Below are 25,729 nucleotides of genomic sequence, written 5' to 3' on the forward strand. Positions count from 1 at the left end.
TTTTTTGTCCCATTAGCTGTAGACCGTACGACAAGCACAGCGGTAGATGTGCCCATTTGATCAAAAAACCGCCAAAAAAACTTAATCCCGACATTTAAATGTCAGCGGAGAACGGCATCACAGCCTGGGTTAATTCCCTACGGGAGTCGACTGAGAAGCGCTTTTTCTTAGGACACATTAAAGAGTCTGCTAATACTGACGCAGAATACGACAAGCCGGCAGCGTTCCGCGTCTGCCTCTTTGGTCGAGCGCACATGGCAGATATTCACCTGGCAGATTGCTATTGCTCCAGGCAGCATGCTCTCATCTATTTCAACGAGGGAACTCCCATGATAAGGGATCTAGACAGCCGAACAGGCACCACAGTCAACAACATCGTTCTTGTCGGGGGGAGGGATTATCCTCTCACGCATGGAGACATCATCTCGGTCGTTGGCCAGAGGTTCGCTTTCATCTACGAAGAGGAGAAGCCACAGGAGCACGACGTCGACCGGAACCTTCCGGTTGTTTCTATGGCCACCCACTCGTGCCCGTACTGCCAAAAATTCATCCCTGAGTTCTCTGTCGAGCTCGAGGCCTTACAGCAGCAGACAGAGAAGGTTCTGAAGGAGCTGCTGGCGATGGAGGTATCCTACAGAACCAGCAGAATTATAACCGAGAAGTTATTCGAAAAGATTGAGCTCGTCAAGCACCATCACGATGCATATCATCACGAGCTTCTCGTGGAGGCCAAGGAGCGGCGCATACACGAGCTGGAGGCCACAAGGGTGGCCGGGGCGAGCGTCGTAATGGGCCGCTCACGCATTGTCATGGACCCAGATGAGGATGACGGCAACGACACAGACAGTCTGTCCAAAACTCACGATGATACAGAGCCCGAACTGAAGAGGCGAGGAAGCCTGAAGGTAGACGATCTGGCCGTTTCAAAGGCCGCTGAAAAGCAGAAAAAGAAGGTCGCCTTTCTCCAGAAGTCAGAGCACATAGGAGATACAGATAAGGATACAGATAAGAAATCGGGAATACTGAACAGCATTATGTCATCCGTAGCCTTCTGGAAGAAGCCTCTTCCTACTGACAAGAATAAGCAGCCAATAGCAAGCCAAGCAAGTCAAGAGAAGAGTGACAGTGACTATATAGACAGCCGGGGTGGTAATGATGATCAGAGTGATAGTTATAGCTATAGCTACAGCAGTACTGGCAACAGTGGTAATGGTGATGGCAATAGCAGCAGCAGCGAAGATGAGAGCAGCAGCGATAGCGATGCTGGAGAGGAGCGCGTGGAACTGCGTTCTTACAACGGACCAAGCGAACCAAAGCCCGGGGCGAAGAACGAAGTGATCAAACCTAAGGGAAAGGCCTACGGCAAGGACACTCCTGCTCCTCCACGATATGAGTTCGATGATGAAAGTGAGGACTGAGGCCTGTACAGTATACCCTACGATGATTGTACGAATGTAAATACTCGCATATATTAAGGTTAATGTAGTCAAGTGCTGGCTGGAGGATTGTGCGGCGAGATGCTGGTGAAGAGAATGGGGTGTGTATAGACCAACCATTCGGTCTCAGCAACGAATTGCATTACAAGCGTGCTTTCGGAATAATTGGGATAATCAGCCCTAGTGTAAAGAGAGAATGATGATGCGGACATAGCGGTACACGAGGACTGATTGAGCCACCAGGGAATGCTGGCAACTAATGTCTCAACTAAATCAGAAGGCATGGTGATCCGCTTAAGCTCTATTGTGTTACATCCAAAACAGCAGTGACTGAATTGCATGTCATCAGCGCCCAAGTAAAGGTTGAAGGCCAACTTTCCGCAATCTACACACGACACGATGACAATGGTTTTGTAAGAGGTCCAGCTAAATACGTGTTCCCTAAAATACGCGTGAGCATAGGCCGTTATACAGTAGTAGCTGTCTCGCTCACCAACTATCATCCCATCTAACGGGCACTTTTCCCCACTCTCTACCTCCTCGTTCACCCTATCGTAACACGAAGCATGGAGGAAGTGGCCAGCCGAACATGAAAGCTTGACAGTGGAGAGGTCTGTGTTTAGGGGAAGGAGACAAATGGGGCAATCTTCTGCATCTCCAGCCCGTGCACAATAATGATTTTCATGTTCGTGAACAGAAACACAGCGGTCGCAATGGTCGCAATGAACGAAGGTCTCATAATCGAGGGGCATCAGGGACAAGATTTTGCAAGTGGCACAATATCTGGTAGTTAGCGCAGCTCCGCAGTTAACGCAGACCTCGCCAATTGGGCCATACTGCTGACATGTCCAGCATATGACTTCTTTGACATCCTTAGAAGAAAGTGTATGGTGATCCACTTCAAGGTCGTGGCAAAAGTGGCAAGGGAATGCAAACTTCTTGGCTCCATTACTCTTGCAGGTTGAACAAACGGAGCTGCAGGCACGCCAATAATGCTGACACCCCGGGGCGGCCTCAAGGCGGTACTGCCCATAAACGAAGGGGTGTTCGCGCTCCCTGGCTGCAAGCACGTCACCGCAGCATCTGTTCTTGTAGCCATAGTCCCTGGTAACAGAGTACTTTGCATTGTAGTCGTCGCTCAAGCCAGCTATCTCGACCAAGCACGGCTCCGAAGACAGCGTAGCCGCATTTATCTGTTCCACGCGTTCAAAGTAAGAAAGGGTCTTCTCCGGCATCATATCAAAGAGGTCGTATGCCATGAACGGCAGAAAGTTCTGCAGCGGGTCGAAGAACTGGTGTCTTGTGGCGCGAAGCTCCATCCTCATCTCTGCATATGACTTGCTGGAATCGTAGAGGTTAAAGGGTATCATAGGCTCTATTGTGCTGAGCGAATCCTCGTATGCTTCTTTCTCTGCATCTGAGACGGCCAGAATAGGAACCTCACGTAGATAAATCCTATTCGCCTCCAAAAACCCGTGGGAGGGGTCTTTGAGGCGGAAGAGACTTGCTATTGCAATGGTTGCACCGTTCCAATTACCAGGGCAATTCTGCTGCAACACTCCTCTTCTTTCCGGCATCTATCTGAAATGTCCCAGGTAAATTAAAAGGAAAAAGAGGAGGGGAGACCACTGCGCTGCTTAGCCTTGTAGTGCTCTTTATTCTCGCTTTTCTTCAAGCGGGGGACTGCTTCTACTCTAATGCGAGTATTCTTGCCCTGTGTTACAATCACTCTCTCGAGCTAACTCTTTGGGTCAACGATAAAGATTGCATCCCTCCGCGGCATCCTCAGTTCATTATTTCCCTGACAAACGGCTCGACCCAACTTAAATACAGTAAGCACCAGCCTATAGTTCTAGACGAGCAGCAATCTCTCATAATCAAAGACATCCCACTAACAGATACGACCCACATCTCAGGCATGGACTATAGAGACTTTCTGCTTCGAGTAATAACAGGAATTGTCACCATTACAGATTCAGCTGTAAGTGAGTTTGCGGCAACATACACACTTAAGAAGGTGGATATATTGTGCTCAAATTACTCCTCTCTTTGGGCACAAACATACTTAACCTATAGCCTCCCAATAACTATGGGTGAAAACCCCCTGGAAGAACCAAAGCTGTGTGTTAAGACATATGGGCCGATTGGCATGTTTCCAGAGTCATCGTTGCTCTACTTTTCTGCCAGTCTGATATTGCTATCCGAACTATCTGGTACTACTATCACTGTGCCCATTCAGAGGGGCAAGGTCCAAGAGGAGTTCAAATACTGGGGCACGTATTATCACGACGCCACCTCTTTCTTCTGCTATAATTGTAGCACCGTTAGTGCAAGCGAAAAAGATTTCTGTGAGAAGCTCATTAGCAATTTTGCTTCACTTGATCTTCACATCGCTGCCCTTCAACTATCTTCAAAATATGAACGCACTACTAGGTCTCTACCCACGATCCAGTTTCATGCTCACCAGCTTATCGATAATTATTACCATTATGGCCTAGACAAGTACCAGCTCTACTCTGATACCAACTATTACCCTATCTTCATAGCGGAGAACGGATTGCACTTCGTAGTCACTGGGCTCGAATACATTTTTGACAAGCCGCAGGGGACCACGTACAGTGTTGTCAGTTTCATTCTCTACTCTCTGGACGGCTATCACCTCAATGATATCCATCTAAAGTTATCATATTCATATGTGCATCCCATCACCGGCAAATATCTTTGGTTGTTAGTTCCTAAGGATGTGAACTATAATACGCGCGAGGTAGCTAACCTTGCACTGCACAATAAGCTTAAAGGGGAGTTGGTGGTGAAGCATATGAACGGCAAGGACCAAATACAGGGTATCGAAATAGCTAGTTTCTCTCTCATCCTTCCATCTTGCTTTGATAGAACACTGGTCATCCTTCATCAATCCTCTATTTCTATTCTATTGAACCTGTCCATGACCCCAATGGATACGATGAACTGCTTAATTGCCAACTCAAACCACACTAGCTTCACATCTGTAGAATACATTGACAATAAGTCAGCTCTCTACATTGATGAGAAGGTCCAAATGTATGCTATCCTCTATTACTTTCCTCGCAATTCGGATATAAATAGAGACATGCATCTTATAGGCGCGTTCGTCATATCCACTGAAGTGTCAGCGATGGAGACAGAGGTGACCATGGACTGTGCGGGCAACTGGATAGGATACAGCAAGTATGATTGGCCCATGTCATGCCTGCATCAGCTGAACCAAGCCCGGCACCATATGATGAATGGTGACCTCAGGGCAATTGTTCGAGTACATAATGATTATCAGTTGGTGGATCTATTTGTCTATGACGAGATCCGGTCTACCACTCAGTTTATCTACGTCTTGATAATAGTCTCTGTTTGTTGTATATTTGTAGTTTTTATCTACTACTGTATCTTGTTGTGTAAGTTTTACCGCCGGCTGCTAAGATGATCCGCTGGGATTTGTTCAAATTTAAATCGGCCTTATCTTTAAAACAGTCAGGAGTCTGGGTGACCTGGGTATCCACTTAGCCATGTGTCCGGAGCGTACAATAGACGGCTATGGAGGATCTCTAGACACAAAAGACACTATGACTAAGGCAGATCAGCCGGATTCGTACGCATTGGCTGCAGAGAATGAATGGCTCGAGCAAGAGATTGCGCAGATGGAAAGGAAGATTAATGAGATGGCGCTGCAGGCGAACAGCGAAGCTGAGAGGACCATTGAGCAGCTACACGCATCAGATGCAGCCAAGAAGACATACGAAGCCGAGAAAGCCACAACCATCGCGCTCTTGACCTCCGCCCTGAAGACGATGGAAGACCAGAACACACTCATAGAGGGGAATATCGGCCTTACTAAGCAGCAAAGTAAGAGGCTCCAGGACGAGCTTGCTGACCTTACGAAGGATTATGCTACCCGTAGGAAGCAGCTACTGGATGAGATTGAACAAGAGAAACAGGATGCAGAAAAGTATTCCAATGCTGCGCGCGATATGGAGGAAAAAATTCGGGCGGTTGAACATAACATCTCGAGTTTGCAGGAGCACGTTGCAAGGCAGCGTGCCGAAAAAGAGAAGCTGCAAAAGGCTCTTGAACAAATAGACATTCTTGCACAGGATACCAAGAAGGATTATTCTACACCATACACGAAGGACATTGTAGATTCCCTCAAAGAGGAGCTCATTGAAATTAGAGTAGACATGGTTAAGTTTTTAGTAGAAACCTTTGAAGATCCCTGCTCATTTACTAACCCTGAGCAGGGAAAGCGGTACCGGCAACTCCTCTTTCAACTAAAAAGAAAAAAGACGCAGCTGGTGTTAGCGACCCAACAATGTAAATCATGAGGTGCACTATGTAATGCGGCCGTCAAGCTCTGTGTCAAATCGTTTGACTTTCTTGTTTCCTTTTCTTCGGAGGAGCTTCCCAACCAGGTACACCATGCCAGTCGATCCATTTGGTAGAAAAAGGCCAACATCTACGGACGCCTTAGGCACGAAGACGTGTTTATTGGCCTCGGTCACAAGCTCCATAGTCGCAGCAGTATCTCGGACACATATGCCTTCAACTCCAACGTATGACGGCATGGATGAACGAAGCACCCTGATCCGTGCACCATGCAAATCGACTGTCGCGAATGCTTTTTGGTCCAGGCACATTATCTTTTGGCAATAGGCACACCAGAGCTCGTGCATTTCGAGAGCGAGCGCATAATCTACCGGCGCCGGGTTGTGTGTCAGTTCATGCAGCTCTCCATGGCCGCTGCGTGGTCGCACAACGTGGCCCCTAATTCTCTCCTGCCTGCCGTACCGCTTCTGCTGTCGCTCAAGGGTCGTATAGCGCACAATATGAACTCTAGAAGCCACCAATGCGTCTTGAACTTCGTTGGCTCGAGAACCGTAGAAGCTCGTTAGGCCGTTGATGAAGGTTAGAGTATCGTTGCTACTCATAGACTACCGGAGATTAGGCTGAAAGTACGAGTTCGAGATGTGCGGTAGAAGTGTACTGTAGGGTAGTGTAGGTTTCATTTAAAAAAACTCATGAGCAGTAACGATGGCACCGAGCCAGAGCGAAAACGAGTGTTCGATAGGTCGGATACTTCGGTGACGCCTTCAGTGACGTACACTCAGGTGGCCAGCGCCACCCCCCTACGCAAGTCAAGTACGCACCAGAGTCCCAAATCGCTAGTCAGTAAAAAGGAGGAAACATCTGCTGTGCAGTCCCCAAAGAGTGCACTCGATGCCAAAGAGCATGACAAGTCCAGGACGGAGCACAGTCATGTAAAGCAGCAGACACCCAAAAAGACTCGCACCCCCAATGCGAGCAGTAACGTCAGCCCGAAAAGCAAGCCATCCAATGTTCCAGTTCAGGAAGGCAACGAGCTGTCAAATGAATCCATTGACAACAAAGTTCTAGCTGTCATCCAGAGTGCGGTCAACACAAGCAGGAGCTTTCAGGTCCAGGCGACATCCTCGGGGACATCTCCCGCCCAAGAGTCATCCGGTAGCAGCGATGAGAAGAAGGCTATAGACCAATCATCTCTGAATGAGCCCCAAACAATCTATACGGAGCCAATTTCCATCGTCATCAACTACATCGAAAAGAACTGCGATAAGGTGGAAAACTATCTACTAGGGGTGGGGGACCATTCCTTCATAGGGGTCTTCAGTGCTATAATGAAGTCTTTCTACGAGACAGGATTTGTCTCACTCAAGCAACTCTCAATGTACAGGGCTAAGGCGCCTGATTTCTTTGCCAAGCTGTCGCACTTTCTCATGCAGATGGGGCTGGAGTACGTTAACCAAATGAATAAGCAGAACGACACAACCCCGCAGAATTCGTACTCGGCAGCCTATATTGTCGCCTGCGCCATGGAATGCATGACAGATACTCAGCGCAAGCAATATATTTATCAGCTGAGGCGAGACTCCTCAAATAGGTTGAGGCAGAGGCGAGGGTTCAACACGAAGAGGGTCGAGCTTAACAGACTGAGCCAGAGGAGTGTGCATGGAATCTCTCACTGCAGCTTCTTCCAGCACCACTTTCAGGAAAAGGTTATCAATCTTAGGGGATAAAAAACAATTGGCCATGCTGTGCTTGCCTTTCTTCAGCGTGTTCGTCTTCGGTGTGCATGCTGTGAGGCTATCTGTTCCCCTTCTTGTCGTTCATAAGGGAGAGGAATCTCAAGGCACAGTCTATCTTCTTGACGAGACGGGCCGGTCTGACGTAATAGCAACAACCTTCAAGGGTATTTCAGACTTTTCCACAGCAATCGTCGAGAAATTTGTCCCACTGCCTGAGAATACGACTCTGGTTGAGACGTTGCCGGACCTAAAGGGCGTTTCTGAGTGCACAAACGACAACTGTCCGACGACTGGTTCAAGCTGCTATAAGCTTCGAACTACCACCATTGTCAGTACTAACGGTCCACAGGAGCTCCTGGAAGAGATAAAGAAGATAGTCAATAGTAAGCCGGACGGTCAGGGCTGCACAGTGATTTTCTCTGCCAATAAGATCAACACTACGACGACGCCTTTCAGGAATGCGTGGGCACCTATGGAGGCTACGATGTTTTCAATTACGGCTGTGATTGTTGTGATTCTCCTTATCGTTGCTGTGCTTCCGAGTCTGCTCATCAAAGATTCTGACATCATGCCAGAGGCTGATGCCAAGACAGACTAAAAGTGAATTTTTCTCTGCTTAACTCAGTCATAAGTCCGCTGATGTCTGGTTGGCTGCTGCGGTGATATATTGCTCCAATTGCGGCTCTTCGTCAAGATCCGATAGAGAGGTATAGTCCACTGGATCCACTGGTACTCGCTGAGGCGCCTGGGACGGGTTGCTATGGTCAGATTCTGCTGCAAGCCGCTGTAAGTTCCGTACGATCCGACGGATAATGGGGGATGTGTACATGTAGTCCCTGGCCAACTCCAGAGTTATTACAACTGCGAAAACCAGTAGCAAGAGGATCCACACCCAGGAGAAGAGCCAGAAGACCAGGGCCAACGAGGACCGAAGGCCTTCAGAAGCCTTCAGAATATGAATGGCCACAGATAACATGGCAGCAAGGCAGAGGAGTAGAATAATGCGTGCGCCCATGCGGATTGTGGAGCTTGATACGGAGGAACTAATGATGGCACAGACATCTTTTACAGCACTCGTGATGGCCGGCCGAATCACATCCAGTTGCGGAAGGATAGCCTCGACGCGGACATCGAATGGCATTTACTTTCAGAGATGCGAAGGCTGCGAACTTCCGGCACCGGTGCGAAGCTTACCAATGTCAGACAGGGAAAGGAAGCCAACCAGCTTGCCAAATAAAAATTTCGGACAAAAGACAGCAGTCAAATGACCGGCACATACTTGCGCATCTCCGACAGCTGATTCTGCTGGAGGGCCTCGTACATCCATACGAGGTTGTTCATTTCGAGCTCTTTCAGCTTGAAGTAGCAATAGATAGACGCAAAGTCGTACTGCGACTTGAAACCATCACGGAGGCTGTCGACCTGCTCGAACATGAAGGCGTCCAGAAGGGTCAGGGAAGAGTCCGCAGACATGCGGTCCAAAACCTTCTTGTACTCCTGGAACTCGGAGATAATCGAGCGAACGCTATCCATGTCGGAGCACTGGGAGAGGCGCTCCTGGTGGTAGGGGTAAAGGGCCCCCAGGCGGGGCATAATCTCCATTTTTGCCTCAGGAGTGAAGTTTTCGTTGCCGAGCAGGTTAAAGACCAGCATAATTGTCATGCGGTCAGCTTCAAAGTACAGGAGGTCGTTCATGGTCTGTGCTGTCTGGCCACCGATGGACAGTGAAAAGTTAAGGAGGTGCTCCAGGTAGAGAGACTCGGCCTTAGCCCTCAGAATCTCAATGTCTTGCTGGCTCATGGACTCAAGTTGGACACTCTCTACATCCAGCCCGGCCTTGATCAGGAAAGGCCCCGCAGGAGATGCTTCAAGAAGGGTTCCGACAATCTCTGAGAGGTTCTCGATGCTGACCAACAGCTCGAGGTTCTGGAAGACACCGATAGGATGAAACCGAATGCTTGAATCAGCCGCACGGCCCTTGAGCGCCGCTGAAATGAGAATAAATGAATTGGACAGGACGTACTGGGTACGCAAGAGTAGAAGAAACTGGAGTAAAAGGCCTTCTGCGCTGGGTAGAAGGTCACGAAATGTCTCCGCCAACTTGTTGAGAAGCCCACACCGAATATCTGAGCTGCTGGCAATGGTCGGAATACTGATGCCTGTTATGGTTGCAAGTGCACTGCAGAACTCCTCGGGTGTCTGCAGCTGAGCCAAACTCAGATATTCAGCGTTTGCCACGAACCCCTGTGGATTAGAGCGGAGCTCAGCCTCCACAATGGCGTAGTCGGTGTTATAGAATGCGATGTTCGAGGCCATCTCCAGTTGATTTTGGACGAGCTTCACTTTCAATTGTTTATGCACAACAAAATTTCATGTAATATTGCATCTTACTTCTGGAATGATAAGTGCAGTATATTGTGCAGACTTTGGTTCGTTACAGACTCTTGCAAGAATCTATACAGCGTCTCATAGTAATCTGAGCACGGTTTATGTAACATATTAGCGAACAATTCACTTTTATGTCTCCGCGGCATGTCCTATCACATAACTTATTTACTTTTGAAAGTTTAAAATTCTTTCCCATGGACTCCAGCAGACAGACGGTCAATCAGCAGGAGCTGAATGAGCTTCTTCAGGACTTCGACTTTGTGCTTGGGAAGGGCGCGTACGGCTCTGTGCGAGCGCTAAAAAGCAACCCCGACGAGGTGGTCAAGGAGATCAGCACGGTGAATCTTTCTGAGAAGGCGCGGCTTGCGTTGGAGACGGAGCTGGATCTCCTCCCGCGTGTACGGCATCAGTACATAGTAGATTACAAGCAGGTCATCAAGACAGACACCTTTACATATATTCGCATGCGGCGCTACGCTAAATCGCTCTCAGAGGTGATAGTCCCCATGCACCGCAAAAATCAGAAGCCGGAACTCGACATGATCCTCCGGCTGACGGCCCAAATGTGTGAAGCCTTGGCGTACCTGCATAGCCCATTCAAGCCGCAGGCCATGTCAGAAAACAAGATACCCTCAATTGTCCACAGAGACATTAAGCCAGCCAATATCCTGACGGATGAGAAGGTCGAGAATTTCTATCTGGCTGACTTCGGCATGTGTCGGACGGTGACCAACACTGTTTGTGCCTCGACGTATGCAGGTTCTCCGGCATACATGGCGCCCGAGGTTATGTTCCATGAGCACTACGACGGAAAGGCAGACATCTGGAGCCTCGGAGTGGTGGTGTACGAGATGGCTTACGGCCGGGTCCCTGACTTTCTGCGCGGCATGCCTCCCAAGTCTGTCTACGTGAATACGTGGCGGCCTGATCTGACAAAGATAGACTACCCCGAGCTTCACGATGTGATCAAGGCCATGCTTGTTGTGGACCCCCAGAAGCGCTCTTCTGCAGCCGATATCCTGCGGATTCCCTGTGTGTCAAGCTATGTTAACACTAGGAATGAGACCAGCGAGCCTGGCCGGGAGCTAGAGCAACTGCTCGAGTTCCACATCCAGGATGCCGTCAAGGACAGAGAGGCGCACATCAATAGCCTTCAGACCGAGATCTCGCAGCTAAAAACGCAGATTGATGTTCTGAACGAACGGCTAGCCAAGCAGCAGGATCAACAGCAGACCTTACAGGCAGACTTGGACGCCAAGGCCAAGCTTTTAGAGGATATGTACAGTAACATGCAGAAAACTGGAGATCCCAGTTCCATGGATGCTGTGTCAGTGCACTTACAAGCATCTGACGCCGCGCTTGCCATGAGGGACAGGTACATCAAGAACCTCATTGAGACCAACAAGAAGCTTACAATGAAGTTGTCCTACAATGAGACGGCTGTCTACGGGCTCTCATCCATCAGAAGCACGGGAAGCATCCTGTCTAGCAGCACCAAGTTGGAGGGGAACGTGACCGGCGATACTCACGACAGCTCCGAGAGCCTTATTAGTTTGATTCAGAAATTCGTCACTTCTGTGGATAAAGTACTGATACGGAGGCTGGCGCAATCCATAATCAACCATCTCGACGAGGCCGGGAATGGCGCTGCTCTCCTTCTCTTGCTTACCGGAAAACTAGAAGGAAGTTATATCTTATCGCCTCAGCGTGGGGCTCTTATCCGCCTGCTCGCTGATCGCGAAGGTAGTCAGCTCACAAGTTCAGGCTATAGCAACAGCTACATCGAGTGTCTCCAAGGAAAGCCCACCGTAGAGCAGGTGCTCCAACCAGACGGTTGGAATAGCTGGTTCCGCCACGTGGAGCAAGGGTGCTCCGTAGGCGTGGAGAGTTCCATGTACATGGTGGGCTCCGTCTTTTCGTCTCCTGTGCTATGTGACGAGATAGCAGATGACGGCTTTACGGCCCTAATGATGGCGGCCGCCCTTGACCATGCTAGCGTTGTTTCCGTACTTATGTTCAAGGAGTCTGGGCGTATAACAACTAATAAGCGAAGCGCTCTTATGTTTGCTGCCCACATGGGCAATGTCGGGTCCACCTGCCTGCTCTTGTCCGTAGAAGCTAAGCTCCGAGACAGTAGGAAGCGGGTGGCCATACACTACGCTGCCGAGGCTGGTCATACAGATGCTGTTCAGGTTCTCATGACCAAGGAGGGTGGGCTAACTGATGCAGAGGGAATGACGGGCCTCATGCTTGCGGCGAAATCTGGATTTACCAGAATTGTGAGCATTCTCCTCCAGAAGGAAGGGCGGAAGCTGAACAAGACAGGTGCTACTGCCCTTATGTACTCAAGTAAGTGGGGCCACTTGGAGGCCGTCAAGCTGCTGCTCCCCGTTGAGGGAAGGAAGACCAATAAGATGGGTCTCTCGGCCTTGATGATCGCAGCGCAATACGGGCAGCTGGAGATAACCGAGGCATTGCTTCCTGTCGAGGACGGGATCGTTTCTAAAATGGGAATGACCGCTCTGATGTATGCGGCCCAGGCCGGCCAAAAGGACATCGTAAAGCTCCTGATCCCTAGGCAGGCTAGGATGCGGGATAAGATTCGCGCTACGGCCCTCATGTACGCTGCGACCAAGGGGCAACATGATGTTGTTGCGCTACTTGCCAACGAGGAGGCCGGAATGGTGGATATAAATGGGCTGTCTGCCCTGGTGTACGCAGCGTATAAGGGACATTTCAAGTGTGTCGACATCCTAGCTCCTCTGGAGGCGAAGGCGCACGGCGAGAGGGCAATCCAAGAGATGATAAAATCTCACCGCCAGACGATAATGCCCATCATGAAGAATAAGATAGAGGAGTACATGAACAAGTAGTCGGCCTTGTAACCATGTTGAGACCAAAAAATGTCTAATTCAAAAAATAATGGCGACAAGCGATCTCGATAACGACAGACCGGGTCTCTTCCTCACGGACACCATCAGAGAGCGGGAGCAATTGATGGGGAAGCCTGTCTACAATGGGGAGCTCATCTACAACGTGAACATAGATGAGCTTCCGGACAAACCGTGGCGCAGCAGAGACTGCACTCCGGCGAAGCTTTCTCAGTATTTCAACTATGGGTTCGATGAAGCCACCTGGCGCCTCTATTGTAAGCTACGCAAGGAAGAGGAGGAGAAGCGCTCTAAGTGACCGGCCTCTCGCCCTTGTGCACACTCTGGTTAACTGTCATTAGTATTATTGTACTGCTGGACTGGCCCGTCCGGTGAAGTTGTAAATCTGTTCTCTCTTTGTTTTCTGACCAGGTTTTTTAATTCGCCTCTTTAGCAGGCCTTAGATCTAACTCGATGGCGTCCACTCCGGTAAGCGCGGAACCGGCGCGTCCGTACCTAGAGCCGGTCGCCGTGTATGGACTTAACCTCGCTGTCCGGACCCCTCTTTTCTTCACCGAGGACCACCAGAAGGTTTGCTTCATTGCGGGCCGGATGATTATTCTGCATAATATTCAGACAAACACTTATGACTTCGTTCAATTAGACGGTACTATAAACAATGTTGTCCATCTCGCTTTCTCGGTCACTAGAAGACTCCTGGCATTTGTGGTTAACACGGATAACATGCCAAAAATACACATATATTCCTTGAGGCACAAGGCACGTGTAGCTATGATAAACGTCCCCGATGGGCAAGGGCTCTCAGGGATAGTCACCAGCATTTCGTTTTCTCTGGAGGACCGGTTCCTGCTGGTACAGCTGGCGCCGCCAGAATGGCCTATCATTGTCTGGGCAATCCCACCATTTATTAACGAGAACGCTTCGATGCATGGAGACATCAAGCCAATCAAAAACGTTTACGTTGTTCCAAAGCCATACGCTCTCTTCAAGTCACAGCGAGAAATTTCAGCTTCTTATTTTTCTCCCTTGCAGACTAACGTGATTCACGGGATTGCACCTCAGAACATGCAATTTTTGATACTGCAGGATGGCTTAATCAAGGCCGTGAGCATTTTCAGTCTCAAGCGGATGGTAGGCACATTTATGGCCCCGGTTGTCATGAGGCACCAAGATAAGGAGTTCAGTTTGCTTCCCATCAAGCAGACAGGAGAGATTCTGGTGCTTCGAAAGGATCATCTCTGCTGCTTTATTCCCAGCGACATGATATTTGGCCAAATAGTTCTTAGAGATCCTATCTTTGAAACGACCTCGCAGCAATACGGCAAGATGACAAGATTCACTATTAGAAATCACCTGGACGTGTTGTCTGCAGATCCCAATGTCAGGGAAGAGATAACGTGTCTTAAGCTCCTACAGGATGACATGATCATGGTTGGCTCCTCTTTTGGCCGCATAATCATCTATCAGATATTGAATTTTGAACCCCCGGTCCCATCCGCAATCGGAACTGATTTACCAGGAGCACAGAGCAGTATCACAGGTTCTTCTGCGGGAGCGCCATCTGACCCTCGCCAAGAACATGCTATAATGATGCCTTGCAAGGCGTCTGGGGGCATGACTTTGCGCTTGCCAATCCTTCTTGTTCTACGCTCCATTCTTCTACCATGCAACTTCAACGCAGTTCTCTCTGTAGATATCTGCCCGAAAACAAGACGTGTGCTTGTATATACAGATGCAGGATACGTATTTGTTTCTAACAGCTTAACTCGTGATTCTATTCTGCACACTCTAGATTGCCAGCAGAGGCTTTTCATGGATGAATTCAAGACTGAGCAAGCCAATTTGACAGGCACTAACATCTTAAATGTCACGGTTCCTATGGAATCTCCCAGTCCACTTGGGCTTAACAACAAATCTTTTGCTTCTGGCAGCGCGCTCAGGCTATCTGCAACATCGCCTCCCAGCTCTTCTACAATGCTCTTCAAGCAAACCATTCAGAATAGCGTTACAACTGAAATCTTGGCGTTGGCTTATGAAACGATTAAGAAAATACGCTATCTAATTAGGATTCCTAGATCAATATCTAACGTCTACAATATGATTTCTCTTATCAACCCGATCAAAGCCTTGACAGGCACGGTTGCAAACGTAAAGCCGCACTCCCAAGCAACTCAGCTAGAGACGGAGTTCTACCAGAGCCCACAGACGTGGCCTTCTGCAATCATAAGCACATCTATCTTCTGCCCGTTTACCTCGTACTATCAGATACCCTCAACGATAGTTGCGTCGGTCGCGCACCAAGGTGTGACCTTGAACGGAGTATTGATGGACCCATCCCAGTGCTGCACAGGCTATTCATTTGGCCAGGAGCTACATATGAAGGGTGTCCCTATAACCGCTATTTCTGCTTCGGACGAGACGGGCTATGTGGCGATTGGAAACGACAATGGAGAAGTCACCGTTTTGAATGCTATCTCTAGCACGTTTGTCGCTGCATGGAGCTGGGCCCTTCCTGCAATCTACTTTGAAAATAAGCGCTTTGATACTGTCCCAGAGCCCTCTGTTACTAAGCTTCTCGCGGATAGTCCCGCCACAAATGCACCATGTGCACCCCCGTCGCAGTTCAACCGCTCCACGCTTCAGTTGACCAATGCGTCTGCCCCTTCAGAGAACGCATTTGATGGATTGGCCGTGACCAACACAACTAACGAGGTGACCAAGACAGACCTATTCTCAGCCTCAGCGCAGAATCAGGCTAACACTCCTGATGCAAACAGCCAGGAGACAATGGCGACTACTGACTTTGTTATGAAGACGGTCGAGAGCCTCAGAGGAATGCCTGCGTTTACCATCACTTCGCTGAAGCTTCACCCCTCTGGAAGGCACCTGTTGGTGTCTGCCCGCAGCAAGCGGGACTTGGGGTTTTCTCTGGCGCAGGAGAAACCATCCAGAACAGCAAAGGCCAACAAAGGATATTGTGTCTGTATCCTCCACATTGTAGACTCTTATATGGAATGCATCTCAGTAATAGACTGTGATTCTCCTTGTCTGGGCATTGACTTTGATAAGACGGGCAATTATCTTTACCTTCTATCCTATAGAAGCGTGTACGTGTTCTCCTTCCTGGAAATTAGGCTTGTCAAACGCATAAATCTGTCTCAGCGGTTCGCCTTCTTGCCCCGTCCTAACGATTTTCCATCGTTTTCGCCACAAGATATGCAAAAGTATAAGCAAAGCTTACAGCTCATAAAGCGGGATGCTAAGCCGACCTGCATGGCTATAAGCACAAGGCTTCTTGTTGCGGTGGCCTTTACAGACGGCGATGTGTGCCTCTTTAGTTCTCTTGACGGCGCCCTGCTAAACCGCTATCTCACAGGTGGGTTCTTTTTCAATGCCGATCTTGCTCCCAAAGCCCAGCAGCCTGTGTATGGCCAGGAGCAGCGTACCAGCCCACTTAGCAACGAAACAGTCACTGAGGCCACACTCCGTGAAGAATTTGATAAATTAGCCGAAATAGACTCGGCCCTCGGCGGTAAAGATAGGCGCCAGACAGGAATCAACCCCATTCTTAAGAAAAGGGCGGCGACAATCCTTTCTACATATGTCACTAAGCTGTCGTTTATAGAAGCATTGAACTTTTCTCCACAGGGCCGTTCAAGATTTACTGCAACGCAGGGTGATAAGCTAGCTTACACGCCACTACTAGCTATCCTAGCAGACGGAACTGCTGTTGAGTTGGATTTCCTGCAACAGATGTGGACAATTGGACGATTGGGACACAGGCCGGATGATGGGAAGATCGACCTGGTTTCCTTGACCGCGGCAAAGCTGATTGGCCAGCTGGTGCCCAGTACTACTTCTACTGAGGATAGAATAAAGTCGGAGGGAAAAGTAAGAGACACGACAAGGGGCTGTGTTGACGTTCCGGAAAATCCTGCTGATAACCCCCTCTTAGCCGAGTATGATAACAGCCGGTTCTCTGTGACGCCAACCTTCCCTCGCACCATAGCAAGCTCCAGCCACAATAGCAGTACTGTTTTAAATAATACAGACACACTCGGCATGGTGTCCACGAAGGGGATCCTTGGACGCACCACAGCAACAGTTGGTAGCAGTGCGACGCATGGAGAAAGACGAGGCGCGTTCTCCCTGCCAGTGACTGCGATTTACCAACTCTATAATTCGCAGTACCCCGTTGCTATCAACGAAGACAATTACCTGTCTTTCGAGATGTTCAAGGCCACGTACCTGAACTCATTGTCTCTCACACATGGAATTGAGGCGTACTCTTCTTGGGTTAAGCTAACCCCACCCATTATCACAGAGGCGATTAACGAAACAGGCACACGTGCAATGCTGGGGAAGTTTCTCAATGATGAAGGTGTATTCAATAGTTTGCTGATGAATCCTCACCTTTTGAACGCTACCAGCACGCTGATAGTGTCTGGATCTGTTACCGGGACCGTTGTTCTTCACCCATATCCAGTGATAGATCAAGTTACCGGGGAGTACAAGCCGACACACTACAACACGAGGCTCCATGGCGCCCCCGTTAGTCACACGGCTATTGTTCGCGGATCGTACATAGTGAGCTGCAGTGTTGACGGTATGATACTGATTTCAAGAATCCGCTACCCAGGGCTTCCGTTTATGACCAAGCCGGTTCCGCGTTCTTCCTTGGGGCTCAATCATATCGTCCGCTCGCGGAAGCACCAGGAGACACTTGATCTCCTTTTCTTCGAGCTTCTGACCCGTACCCTTCTAATGAAGCAGGCGTCCTTGACGTCAATATATGAAATAACTCATGCATCAGAAACCCAACTTAAGCAGCTTATGGAAAGGTTCTTTGAGGCGAAGAAGGACAGCGTGAAGGCGCTTTCTGGTGCTTTCATGCGCCGCGACCGCATGCTCAAGAGACGAACAGAGATTATGATAGACCGTGACATGAAACAAAATGTATTGCTTCGCGAACTAGTCAAGAGTTTTGAAGAACAGTTGTCATCACTCCAGTATGAGAAGAACAGATTGATTGAACGCTTAATACACAATGAGGAAAGTCATGGCAATCAGATCAAAGAATTAAAGATAGAAATGGAGGAGTCCGTGCAGAAGGAGAAGCTGCTCACGAAGAAGACTACGGAAGACCTCCAGGCACAGCTCAATAGCCTTTTCGAAGACGAGAGGCTACTCCGCGATCAAACAGAGCAGTGTGTGGATGAAGCCAACAAGTCTCTTGAGACCGAAGTGATGGCATTAAAGATGAAGTTTCTTAAAACGGTCACCGCAGAAGTTTCCAATGTCTCAGACCTACGTGCCTCCCACAAAGAGTTAGAAAAAGAATTTGCCAATGTGATGAAGGACACATCTAGCAAAAAGACTGCGCTGACTCGAGCCCGAACTGAAAGTGGGCAAGCGCTACAAGCTCTCCGCGTCGCCAAGGATACGCTAGAGCACTTGAAGGCAGACATTGTCGACCGAAACGCCACAATAGCTGAAAAGGGGCGCGTCTACCAAAGTATCCAAAAGGAGAAGGTTGACCTGGAGAAAGTTGGCATGATCCTAAAGAACAGATCCTCTGAGCTAAAGGAGTGTATTGCTCCCAGAGACAACCTTCTGGCAGAGCTAGCAACTCAAGCGAACGAGATGGATGCTGAGCTGTTGAGGGATCAACAAAAGAGATACGAAAGCAATCTTACTATCTCGGAGTTGAGGCTACGTCGCCAAGGTCTGTCAAAGGAGCTGGCCAATAAAAAGGAGAAAATCGTGGCAGCAGAGGAGAGCATACTATTCATTCTCAACGATATACAGAACATATATCGCAATGCGCTGTCTAACGAGGCAAAGGGGAAAGAGCTAGAAAGCTTGCGCAATGGATCCAAGGTGAACCATCATATTCTGGCAGAAGCTCTTAAAATAAGCAATAGTAATAGCAGGAACCACAAACCAAACGTGCCAGGTGAACAAAGGGCATCTAGTACTTCTGATGCGGGATCTCCTTTCAAAAAAGTGCATGTGAGCACAGCATACACGATGGCAACATCCATCGTAAATTCTGGAAATGTTGGGACAGCGCGGTCTTTCCAGCTGAGTCCTCAGCGCCGATCGGTTTCGTCCATGAACACCACTAAGTCGTCTGCAAGGTCTGGCACAGGGTCAGGGAGGAGCAGCGTTTTAGAGACGCGGCATCTGGACATGACAGGCAGTGACAAAGACGGCACACGCAACCGTCGTACAGCCAGCGCTGCTAGTAGTGCCGTATCTTCCGCCACCAAAGGGTCTGACGACTTCACCATGACAGCTATTGCGCAAGCCCTATCACGTACTGGGGAGACTGTCAAGGACATTTACGACACTAGTATAAAGTACATGCAGCTCGTCGAGCAAGAGCGCGAATTTCATACCAAGTGCACCAAGGGCATAAGCAACTCCATCCACTCTCTATACCTTAAGCATTGCTGTGAGAACAGTAAGTCCAGCAAGTCTCTGCTAAGTGAGGCGTTAGAGCTACGAAACGATCCACTAACACAGGTATCCACTCTGCTATCTACGCAGAAGACCATCATGTCTGACGAGATGCTAGCCAGGCAGAGGACGTATCTAGAGCGTTCTGTAGCAACACTTGAGAAGTCGCTTGAGCGGCAGAAGCTGCAACTCTCCCAGGCAATTGAGAAGGCAAGGCTACACTCCAGCGAGCTACTCGCTCTCTCCAATCTGATGCGCCGTGAAAACAAGAGGTTACAGCAACAGCTGCGCGCGGCGAAGTTAGAGTTGATCAAAAAGAGGCAGTCTTCGGCATTGTACCAGAGTGCTGACCCTAGCTTCAGCAAAACTGTTAGCAAGGCCGTGATTCAGATAGAAGATGAGATTAGACAGCAGACAGAGAAGATGGAGACAGATAGCACGGAGGATACGCTTGGAATATTCGATGAAGCGTTCAAGCGGCCCATCGGAAGTGTATCGTTTACCACCCCTGGAAACATCACCAGCCTTGATGCCTTGCAGCTAGAACCGACAGAATTAGAGGAGTATCTGAATACAAACTTTCCCATTTCTCGCTCACCATCACCATCATCAACGTCTCCGCAACCTCCGGGACCCCCTCAGTTTCTTACTGCTGATAAGCCTGTAATATTGCCGACGTTACCAGCTCGGGGAAGAGAAGCAAGCGACTCTAGCTCAAACCCGATTGCAATTCAGTCCAGACCCGGCTCAAGGTTAGAGAACTTAGGTATAGGCGAGCTGCACGAGAGCTCAGAAATAAGTGGGATTTCTTCGAAGCACATAAGTGGAAGCGCAAGGGTGTCCCTGCCTCCGCTGGCTCGTGTAAAATGAAGTAAATGCGCTAAATCAAAAAAATGGCTTCGGTGCCCTACCTTCCGCCTCCTCTCACACCCCTGAACATTATCGGAGACACCGCTTATACCACAGTTTATGAGGCGAAGGACTCTGATACGGGAGCAATACGCGCTTGCAAGGTCGCGAACTACTCGGACGTGGCGGAACTCACCCACGAGGATATGGCACAGATAATGCTAATGTATTGTCACTTCATGGATACCCACGTCGTCCACATCTATTCTGCAACGTCGGACGCGCGTCGTCACTCATACTACCTGGTCATGGAGGAATGTGTAGGAAACTTAGAAAATCTCGTTCAATATTACCGGCTCCACGAGGAAATCATTCCAGAGCCTCTTATCCTAGAGATCTTGGCACAGGTAATTTCTGCCACTGCATATCTGCACAACCCTCATAACAAGCAGTTTAAGGGTTATGCTGGAGACGTATACACAATCGGGTGCATAATACATCGTAGTATCACTCCGTCGAACGTACTGATAGCTGAGAATGGCTACATTAAGCTGTCAGACATGCCCCCAGTCGAATCCCTCTTCCATCACGGTCTGCTTGCAAACTTCCGTGCCAAGTGTTCGTTCTGTGCACCAGAGCTCCTGTCAGAGATAGATGAGTACGATGAAAAGGTCGACGTTTGGTCCATTGGAGCCTTAGGTTACTACCTATGCTCCCTGGCGCCTGTGGTGTCGGGCTCAGATTCTGCGCTCGTGTACCAGCGCATGAAGAGCTTGACGCCCAAAGACACCGCAATACCCAACGTTTATTCGAATTCCCTTCGGACACTAATACAAGAACTCTTAACTGTGGACCAGGACAAGAGACCAACTATCTTTGACGTAATCGTGCACCCTCTCATCGTCAGTGCCGCAGAATCTATTACCTCTGTTGGCCCACAGCCTCTCCCGTTGGAGTCTGTTCCGCGGACCTCACTGGACGCAGATAAGAGTCTCTACCACCAGGGCCATGACACGAGCATGAGCCAACAGAGCGGTATGTCCTCTGTTAGCCTCTTTAATCAGAGAATCACTGAGTCATACCTGAAAAATTGCGATAGCCCTGATAAAGCAAAGATACTCCAGGACCGGCGGCGGCGGGAGTATGAGTTGGAGAAGGAGGAAGATGAAGAGTATGCCAGGCGGCAAGAGCTATATAAGCAATATGACGAGGAGGCTAACAGTGAAAAGCGGTTGAAGGAGGAGAGCGCTCGCAGGGCAGATGCCAGCATCAATCCGTACACAGCTGCATTCTATGCCAACGACGCCTTCAGACAGACAAACAAGGACACAACAAACTACCAGGAGCAACCAGAAAGCCACACACGAGCCTCCCGTGCCCGCACATTTCACGAGATCGAAGTTTCACCCAACTACAAGCATACTTGCACGGAGTCTGTCACAGCTCCCCTAAAGCTCACGTCCTTCAAAGCTTCTCTTCCTCAGGATAGTCGTAGTCCTTCCACCTATGTCGGAATAGAAACGAACATAAAGGTGGCCGACACTCCGATGGGAGATCAATTCGCTGAGGCACAGCCACAGGACCTGGCCGGGGTGCGGAAGTCTCTGCTTAGCCAGAAGCGCACATACGACGCTATCAGGGACGAATTACACAATACCCCGCTCATAACGGCTGTGCTAGATGAAGATATCAACGGCGTCATGGCTAACTTATCATATGCTAAGGAGACCAACGCTCTTGGCAAGACGGCACTAATGTATGCAGCTGAGAGAAACTTCTGCTCGGCAGTTAAAGTCCTTGCGCCATTGGAAGCAGGAATGGTTGATCCGAACGGTGTCTCTGCGCTTCAAATGGCCCTCTTGAACAACAGCCTAACTTCTGCCAAGATACTCACCCCGGCCGAAGGTTTTGATCTAAAGAATCCGGAAGAAGACGTTCTGGGCACGACCGAGCTCATGGTTGCAGCTCAGCGCGGAGATATTGTCACAGCGTGGTGCCTTCTGCCATACCAAAGCAACAAGGCAGATCATCTAGGGAAGACAGCGCTGATCTATGCTCTGGAGAACGATTGGCCTGAGCTCGCCCGTATCCTTGCACCGAGAGAGGGTGGCTTTGCCTATAAACCAGGTTCCCTTACAGCCCTGCACATATGCGCAATGAAGAATTACGCTCCCGTCGCTGTAATACTTAGTGGTAAAGAGGCAGGCATCCGGACAAAGGACGGAGAAACAGCTCTGCACATAGCAACACGTAACAAGTTCTATGATGTCATGAAAGCGCTTGTAGACATCGAGGGCTGCATCACAAACGGCGACGGCTACACTGCACTTATGATAGCGGCACTCAACAACGACCCTGTTGGTGCGAACATTCTCGTCGCCAAAGAGGGATCGATATTGACTCCTGACGGAAAATCTGCTCTCGAACTCGCCCTTGAGCGTTCTTACTTCGAGGTTGCAGAGGCCATAGCGCCCGAGGAAGCGTATAGATTCAAAAATATGAACGTAAATACAGATGGGGTAACAGACTTGATGATGGCCATTGAGAATAAGGACATTGTCGCAGCCTATTCTCTTATGCGTCAGAGTCGCCTTATGGACAATGACAACACCTCTGCGCTGGTGCGGACTATCCAGACCCAATCAGTGGATGATCTCACTTCGAGCTTTGTGAAGATGCTGGCAGGAAAGGAATCGACGTTACGGCATGATGTAATGGATAAGAAGCAGCTGTCCCCTCTTTCTATTGCAGTCCTTTCGGGGAACTACGAGGCTGCTGCGGAGTTGGCGAAGATTGATGGGATGAATCCAGATAACTATGAGTGCCGCGGGATGCGCAAGACAGAGCTGATGCAGGTTGCCGAGGTCGGAGACATTGGGAACGTCTGGTGCCTGCGGTCACAAGCAGGGCTAACCGATAAAGATGGTACCACGGCCCTGATGTTAGCGGCGCAAAATGGACACCTGGAATGCGTCAAGTTGTTGTTTGAGTATGAAAAGGGGATGCGGCGCACCACAGATAATAGGAATGCTCTCGAGCTAGCCATAGAAAACGGGCACATAGAGATTTCCAAACTCCTAAACGACGCGGAAGGGACCGTCCCAGACAAAGCGAAGTCCTACGGCTATTGTAAGACCGACCTGATCAATGCTGTCATTGCTAACAAGCCAGTCGACGTCTGGAGTTTGGCGGCGATACAAGCGCGGCTTCACGATGAGTACGGAAAGACTGCGCTGATGTATGCTGCAGAGAGAAACTTCACAAATCTCATCAAAATTCTTGTTGAGCCCGAGGCAGGGATGACCATGCTGTCAGAGTGGCGTGGGGCGACTGCGCTAATGTGGGCAGCACGTCTCGGGCACTACGAGGCGTGTGAGCTTCTAGTCTCAGAGGCAGGTGCGCAGGATAGCTATGGGATGACAGCCCTGATCTTGGCTGCAGAGGCAAACTTTGATAACGTGGTTCAGCTCCTAGTACAGTACGAGAAGGGAATACGGATGTTCAACAGCCGCACTGCGTGCATGCGTGCAGCAGAGAACTTCTGCCTGGAGTCCCTGAGAATACTGTTGCCTGAGGAAGGCCATATGCTGCACCATACGGGAAAGTCGTGCTTAGACCTGGCTATGGACTCTAAGGTAGCAGTTGAACAGTCGCGTAGGTTTGCGTGTCTTTCGTTGCTCAAGAAGCACTACAAGGAGAATCCCGTATCGACCGATAGCATTGAAGAGACAGTGCCTACTGTGTAAACTATCAAGTGATATAAAATAAATGAGCACACAGGACGCATGGCCTCCGGTCTACTACGACTTTCGGCGTTACGGCCTTTCGTTCCATAAGATGAAGACGCCGCGCATAGAGCATCTGGTGGAGCTGTGTGACCACTACCTGGAATGTCTTAAGAGGTATGAGGACACCTTTTCTCCCACCAGAACGCGTGCACAAGTGGCAGTTCGACAGACAATCAACGTAATACGTGGCATAGCGCTGCGGCTGATCTCTGTGTCTAAGACAGCCTCTCTACAGAACAGTGAGAAGTCCCAGGCCGACTATGAGCTTGAAGTGCTTCAAGCGGCAGATTTACCTACGGACCCTGAGCGTACGCCTGAGAGCATGAAGCAACAACTCCTCGACCTGGAGACGGCATACGTCCTTCGGCTTGACACTGTGGCCTCACTCAAAAGGCGCATAGCCATGCTTGAAGAGTCGCTGGATCCAGCAATAAGCAAGCACCTATTTTAGTGGGGCATAGGGCTTTATGTCTATCGTCTTATAGCGACGTATTAATTGCGCAACTTCATCGGGGTCATCACCGTCTTTTTGGCTCTTCTTCTCCATCTCCGAATAATAATCTAGCCCTTCTAGTATTCGTCCTCGGCGGTCCATGTCTGCCAATAGCTGTGCAGGCTTGAGGTTAAACTTCTCAGGATTTGTCAGAAAAGGTGCACTTGCAGGTCTCGTGGCACGCTCGGGCATGCCGTGGTCACTTTTCTGTATAGTATGTGCGGTGTTCCTTATGGTAGCTGCGAGGTTAGGATCGTTCTTGAGGCGCTCCCGAGTGTCTGAAGCCAGGAGACTATGCAGATCCCTTTCTATGGCAGTGTCTGGGGCCTCCTTGCGCACAGAAGAGGTGTGGGGGATGCCGTGTCGACAGCAGTATATTAGCTCGTTTATTTTGAGATAAATGGTGTCATTGGGCTGAAGACGCATGATCATGGCAAGCTTTTCTGCTTTGTAAGCATAAAGTTCTGCGTCCCGCTTGCAATTTGTAAATAACAAAACCCGTGATATCAAGTAGTATGTGTTCAGAAGCCATAACACACGCTCCTGCTGCTCCCAAGAAGGCTCCCCGCTGTCTGCTCGAGAAGCTTTTAGAAGCTGTCGATACACTCTGGCAGCCTTGTCTAGAAGGCCCAATGCCTTCGTAAAGGTTGCCCTGCTTCCATTGTCAGCACAAATCATACATTCTGCTAGCAGCACAGATGCTCGGGCATGGTCATCTGTTTCGGGAAAGCATGCTTCCAATCGCCGGTGAACAAATTTTGCATGTATGAGTGCCTCCACAGGCTTTCGAAGTTGGATGTAGCAGCACGACAGAGTGGTGTGAAGCCCCGCAAGAATAATACTCACATCCCTTGTGATGCTCGCCCGCTCCTCCTCGGATCCTGCTGTATATGTTATGGTAGTAGACATAGCATGCTGTACCCCCTTCTCTAGATGAGAGATGCCCTCTGAATAACTCCCCAGCTGCAAGTGGCACTTGCCGATACAATTAGCCAAAAACGCAGTTTGGAGTCGCGTTGTAGCGTTGAGTGTGCGTTGTAGAAGCCTTCGTGCAGTCATGTATTCGCCAAGACTCGCAGTCCACTGTTGCTGCCTGTACAGGATGCTTCCGTTCAGTGTATGTAATGATGCCAGCAGCAAGACAGGACCGTTAGAATCTCTGCACTCATATGGATGGCCCCTGGCTCTGCCCGTGGGATGTAGCTCACTGCAGACCCTATAGGCTTCTTCTAGACCAGATTGCAAGCTTTTACTTGCGGCCTCGTAGTTCTCCTCCTTGGCTGCCAATAACGCCGATGCATACTCATCCATAAGTGATTGCTATGCTGTGAAC

The 25,729-nt window shown here is 49.5% G+C and overlaps 15 protein-coding genes across 15 annotated transcripts; 10 read left to right on the forward strand and 5 right to left on the reverse strand.

Moving 5' to 3' along the window:
* Positions 1–98: 98 nt before the first annotated feature.
* GL50803_0023017 (FHA domain-containing protein) lies at positions 99–1,418 on the forward strand (the record flags this gene model as incomplete). The annotated part of the gene is made up of 1 exon (XM_001707154.1): positions 99–1,418. The coding sequence occupies one exon, from the start codon at positions 99–101 to the stop codon at positions 1,416–1,418; it is 1,320 nt and encodes a 439-aa protein (XP_001707206.1).
* Positions 1,419–1,486: 68 nt separating this feature from the next.
* GL50803_00101011 (Zinc finger protein) lies at positions 1,487–3,013 on the reverse strand (the record flags this gene model as incomplete). The annotated part of the gene is made up of 1 exon (XM_001707153.1): positions 1,487–3,013. One exon carries the CDS (start codon positions 3,011–3,013, stop codon positions 1,487–1,489), a length of 1,527 nt encoding a protein of 508 aa, XP_001707205.1.
* Positions 3,014–3,354: 341 nt separating this feature from the next.
* On the forward strand, positions 3,355–4,893 carry GL50803_0021341 (uncharacterized protein; the record flags this gene model as incomplete). The annotated part of the gene is made up of 1 exon (XM_001707151.1): positions 3,355–4,893. One exon carries the CDS (start codon positions 3,355–3,357, stop codon positions 4,891–4,893), a length of 1,539 nt encoding a protein of 512 aa, XP_001707203.1.
* An 82-nt stretch (positions 4,894–4,975) lies between these two features.
* Positions 4,976–5,788, forward strand: GL50803_0021342 (uncharacterized protein; the record flags this gene model as incomplete). Its single annotated transcript, XM_001707150.1, has 1 exon — positions 4,976–5,788. The coding sequence occupies one exon, from the start codon at positions 4,976–4,978 to the stop codon at positions 5,786–5,788; it is 813 nt and encodes a 270-aa protein (XP_001707202.1).
* Positions 5,789–5,794: 6 nt separating this feature from the next.
* Positions 5,795–6,391, reverse strand: GL50803_002400 (putative Ribonuclease P protein subunit; the record flags this gene model as incomplete). The annotated part of the gene is made up of 1 exon (XM_001707148.1): positions 5,795–6,391. The coding sequence occupies one exon, from the start codon at positions 6,389–6,391 to the stop codon at positions 5,795–5,797; it is 597 nt and encodes a 198-aa protein (XP_001707200.1).
* A 90-nt stretch (positions 6,392–6,481) lies between these two features.
* On the forward strand, positions 6,482–7,516 carry GL50803_002401 (uncharacterized protein; the record flags this gene model as incomplete). The annotated part of the gene is made up of 1 exon (XM_001707147.1): positions 6,482–7,516. The coding sequence occupies one exon, from the start codon at positions 6,482–6,484 to the stop codon at positions 7,514–7,516; it is 1,035 nt and encodes a 344-aa protein (XP_001707199.1).
* Positions 7,517–7,529: 13 nt separating this feature from the next.
* Positions 7,530–8,123, forward strand: GL50803_0012999 (uncharacterized protein; the record flags this gene model as incomplete). Its single annotated transcript, XM_001707144.2, has 1 exon — positions 7,530–8,123. The coding sequence occupies one exon, from the start codon at positions 7,530–7,532 to the stop codon at positions 8,121–8,123; it is 594 nt and encodes a 197-aa protein (XP_001707196.2).
* A 27-nt stretch (positions 8,124–8,150) lies between these two features.
* GL50803_002404 (uncharacterized protein) lies at positions 8,151–8,666 on the reverse strand (the record flags this gene model as incomplete). Its single annotated transcript, XM_001707143.1, has 1 exon — positions 8,151–8,666. One exon carries the CDS (start codon positions 8,664–8,666, stop codon positions 8,151–8,153), a length of 516 nt encoding a protein of 171 aa, XP_001707195.1.
* Positions 8,667–8,785: 119 nt separating this feature from the next.
* Positions 8,786–9,841, reverse strand: GL50803_0013000 (Vacuolar ATP synthase subunit d; the record flags this gene model as incomplete). Its single annotated transcript, XM_001707141.1, has 1 exon — positions 8,786–9,841. One exon carries the CDS (start codon positions 9,839–9,841, stop codon positions 8,786–8,788), a length of 1,056 nt encoding a protein of 351 aa, XP_001707193.1.
* Positions 9,842–10,107: 266 nt separating this feature from the next.
* GL50803_00114307 (Kinase, NEK) lies at positions 10,108–12,786 on the forward strand (the record flags this gene model as incomplete). The annotated part of the gene is made up of 1 exon (XM_001707140.2): positions 10,108–12,786. One exon carries the CDS (start codon positions 10,108–10,110, stop codon positions 12,784–12,786), a length of 2,679 nt encoding a protein of 892 aa, XP_001707192.2.
* Positions 12,787–12,835: 49 nt separating this feature from the next.
* Positions 12,836–13,102, forward strand: GL50803_006248 (Fip1 motif-containing protein; the record flags this gene model as incomplete). The annotated part of the gene is made up of 1 exon (XM_001707139.1): positions 12,836–13,102. One exon carries the CDS (start codon positions 12,836–12,838, stop codon positions 13,100–13,102), a length of 267 nt encoding a protein of 88 aa, XP_001707191.1.
* Positions 13,103–13,257: 155 nt separating this feature from the next.
* Positions 13,258–20,136, forward strand: GL50803_0016273 (uncharacterized protein; the record flags this gene model as incomplete). Its single annotated transcript, XM_001707137.1, has 1 exon — positions 13,258–20,136. The coding sequence occupies one exon, from the start codon at positions 13,258–13,260 to the stop codon at positions 20,134–20,136; it is 6,879 nt and encodes a 2,292-aa protein (XP_001707189.1).
* A 23-nt stretch (positions 20,137–20,159) lies between these two features.
* On the forward strand, positions 20,160–23,861 carry GL50803_0016272 (Kinase, NEK; the record flags this gene model as incomplete). Its single annotated transcript, XM_001707136.1, has 1 exon — positions 20,160–23,861. The coding sequence occupies one exon, from the start codon at positions 20,160–20,162 to the stop codon at positions 23,859–23,861; it is 3,702 nt and encodes a 1,233-aa protein (XP_001707188.1).
* Positions 23,862–23,883: 22 nt separating this feature from the next.
* On the forward strand, positions 23,884–24,354 carry GL50803_006254 (uncharacterized protein; the record flags this gene model as incomplete). The annotated part of the gene is made up of 1 exon (XM_001707135.1): positions 23,884–24,354. One exon carries the CDS (start codon positions 23,884–23,886, stop codon positions 24,352–24,354), a length of 471 nt encoding a protein of 156 aa, XP_001707187.1.
* On the reverse strand, positions 24,346–25,707 carry GL50803_0016271 (uncharacterized protein; the record flags this gene model as incomplete). The annotated part of the gene is made up of 1 exon (XM_038045854.1): positions 24,346–25,707. The coding sequence occupies one exon, from the start codon at positions 25,705–25,707 to the stop codon at positions 24,346–24,348; it is 1,362 nt and encodes a 453-aa protein (XP_037901714.1).
* Positions 25,708–25,729: the final 22 nt, after the last annotated feature.

Source organism: Giardia intestinalis, chromosome 2 (genome assembly GCF_000002435.2).
Source record: "Giardia intestinalis strain WB C6 chromosome 2, whole genome shotgun sequence".
NCBI lineage: Eukaryota > Fornicata > Diplomonadida > Hexamitidae > Giardia > Giardia duodenalis.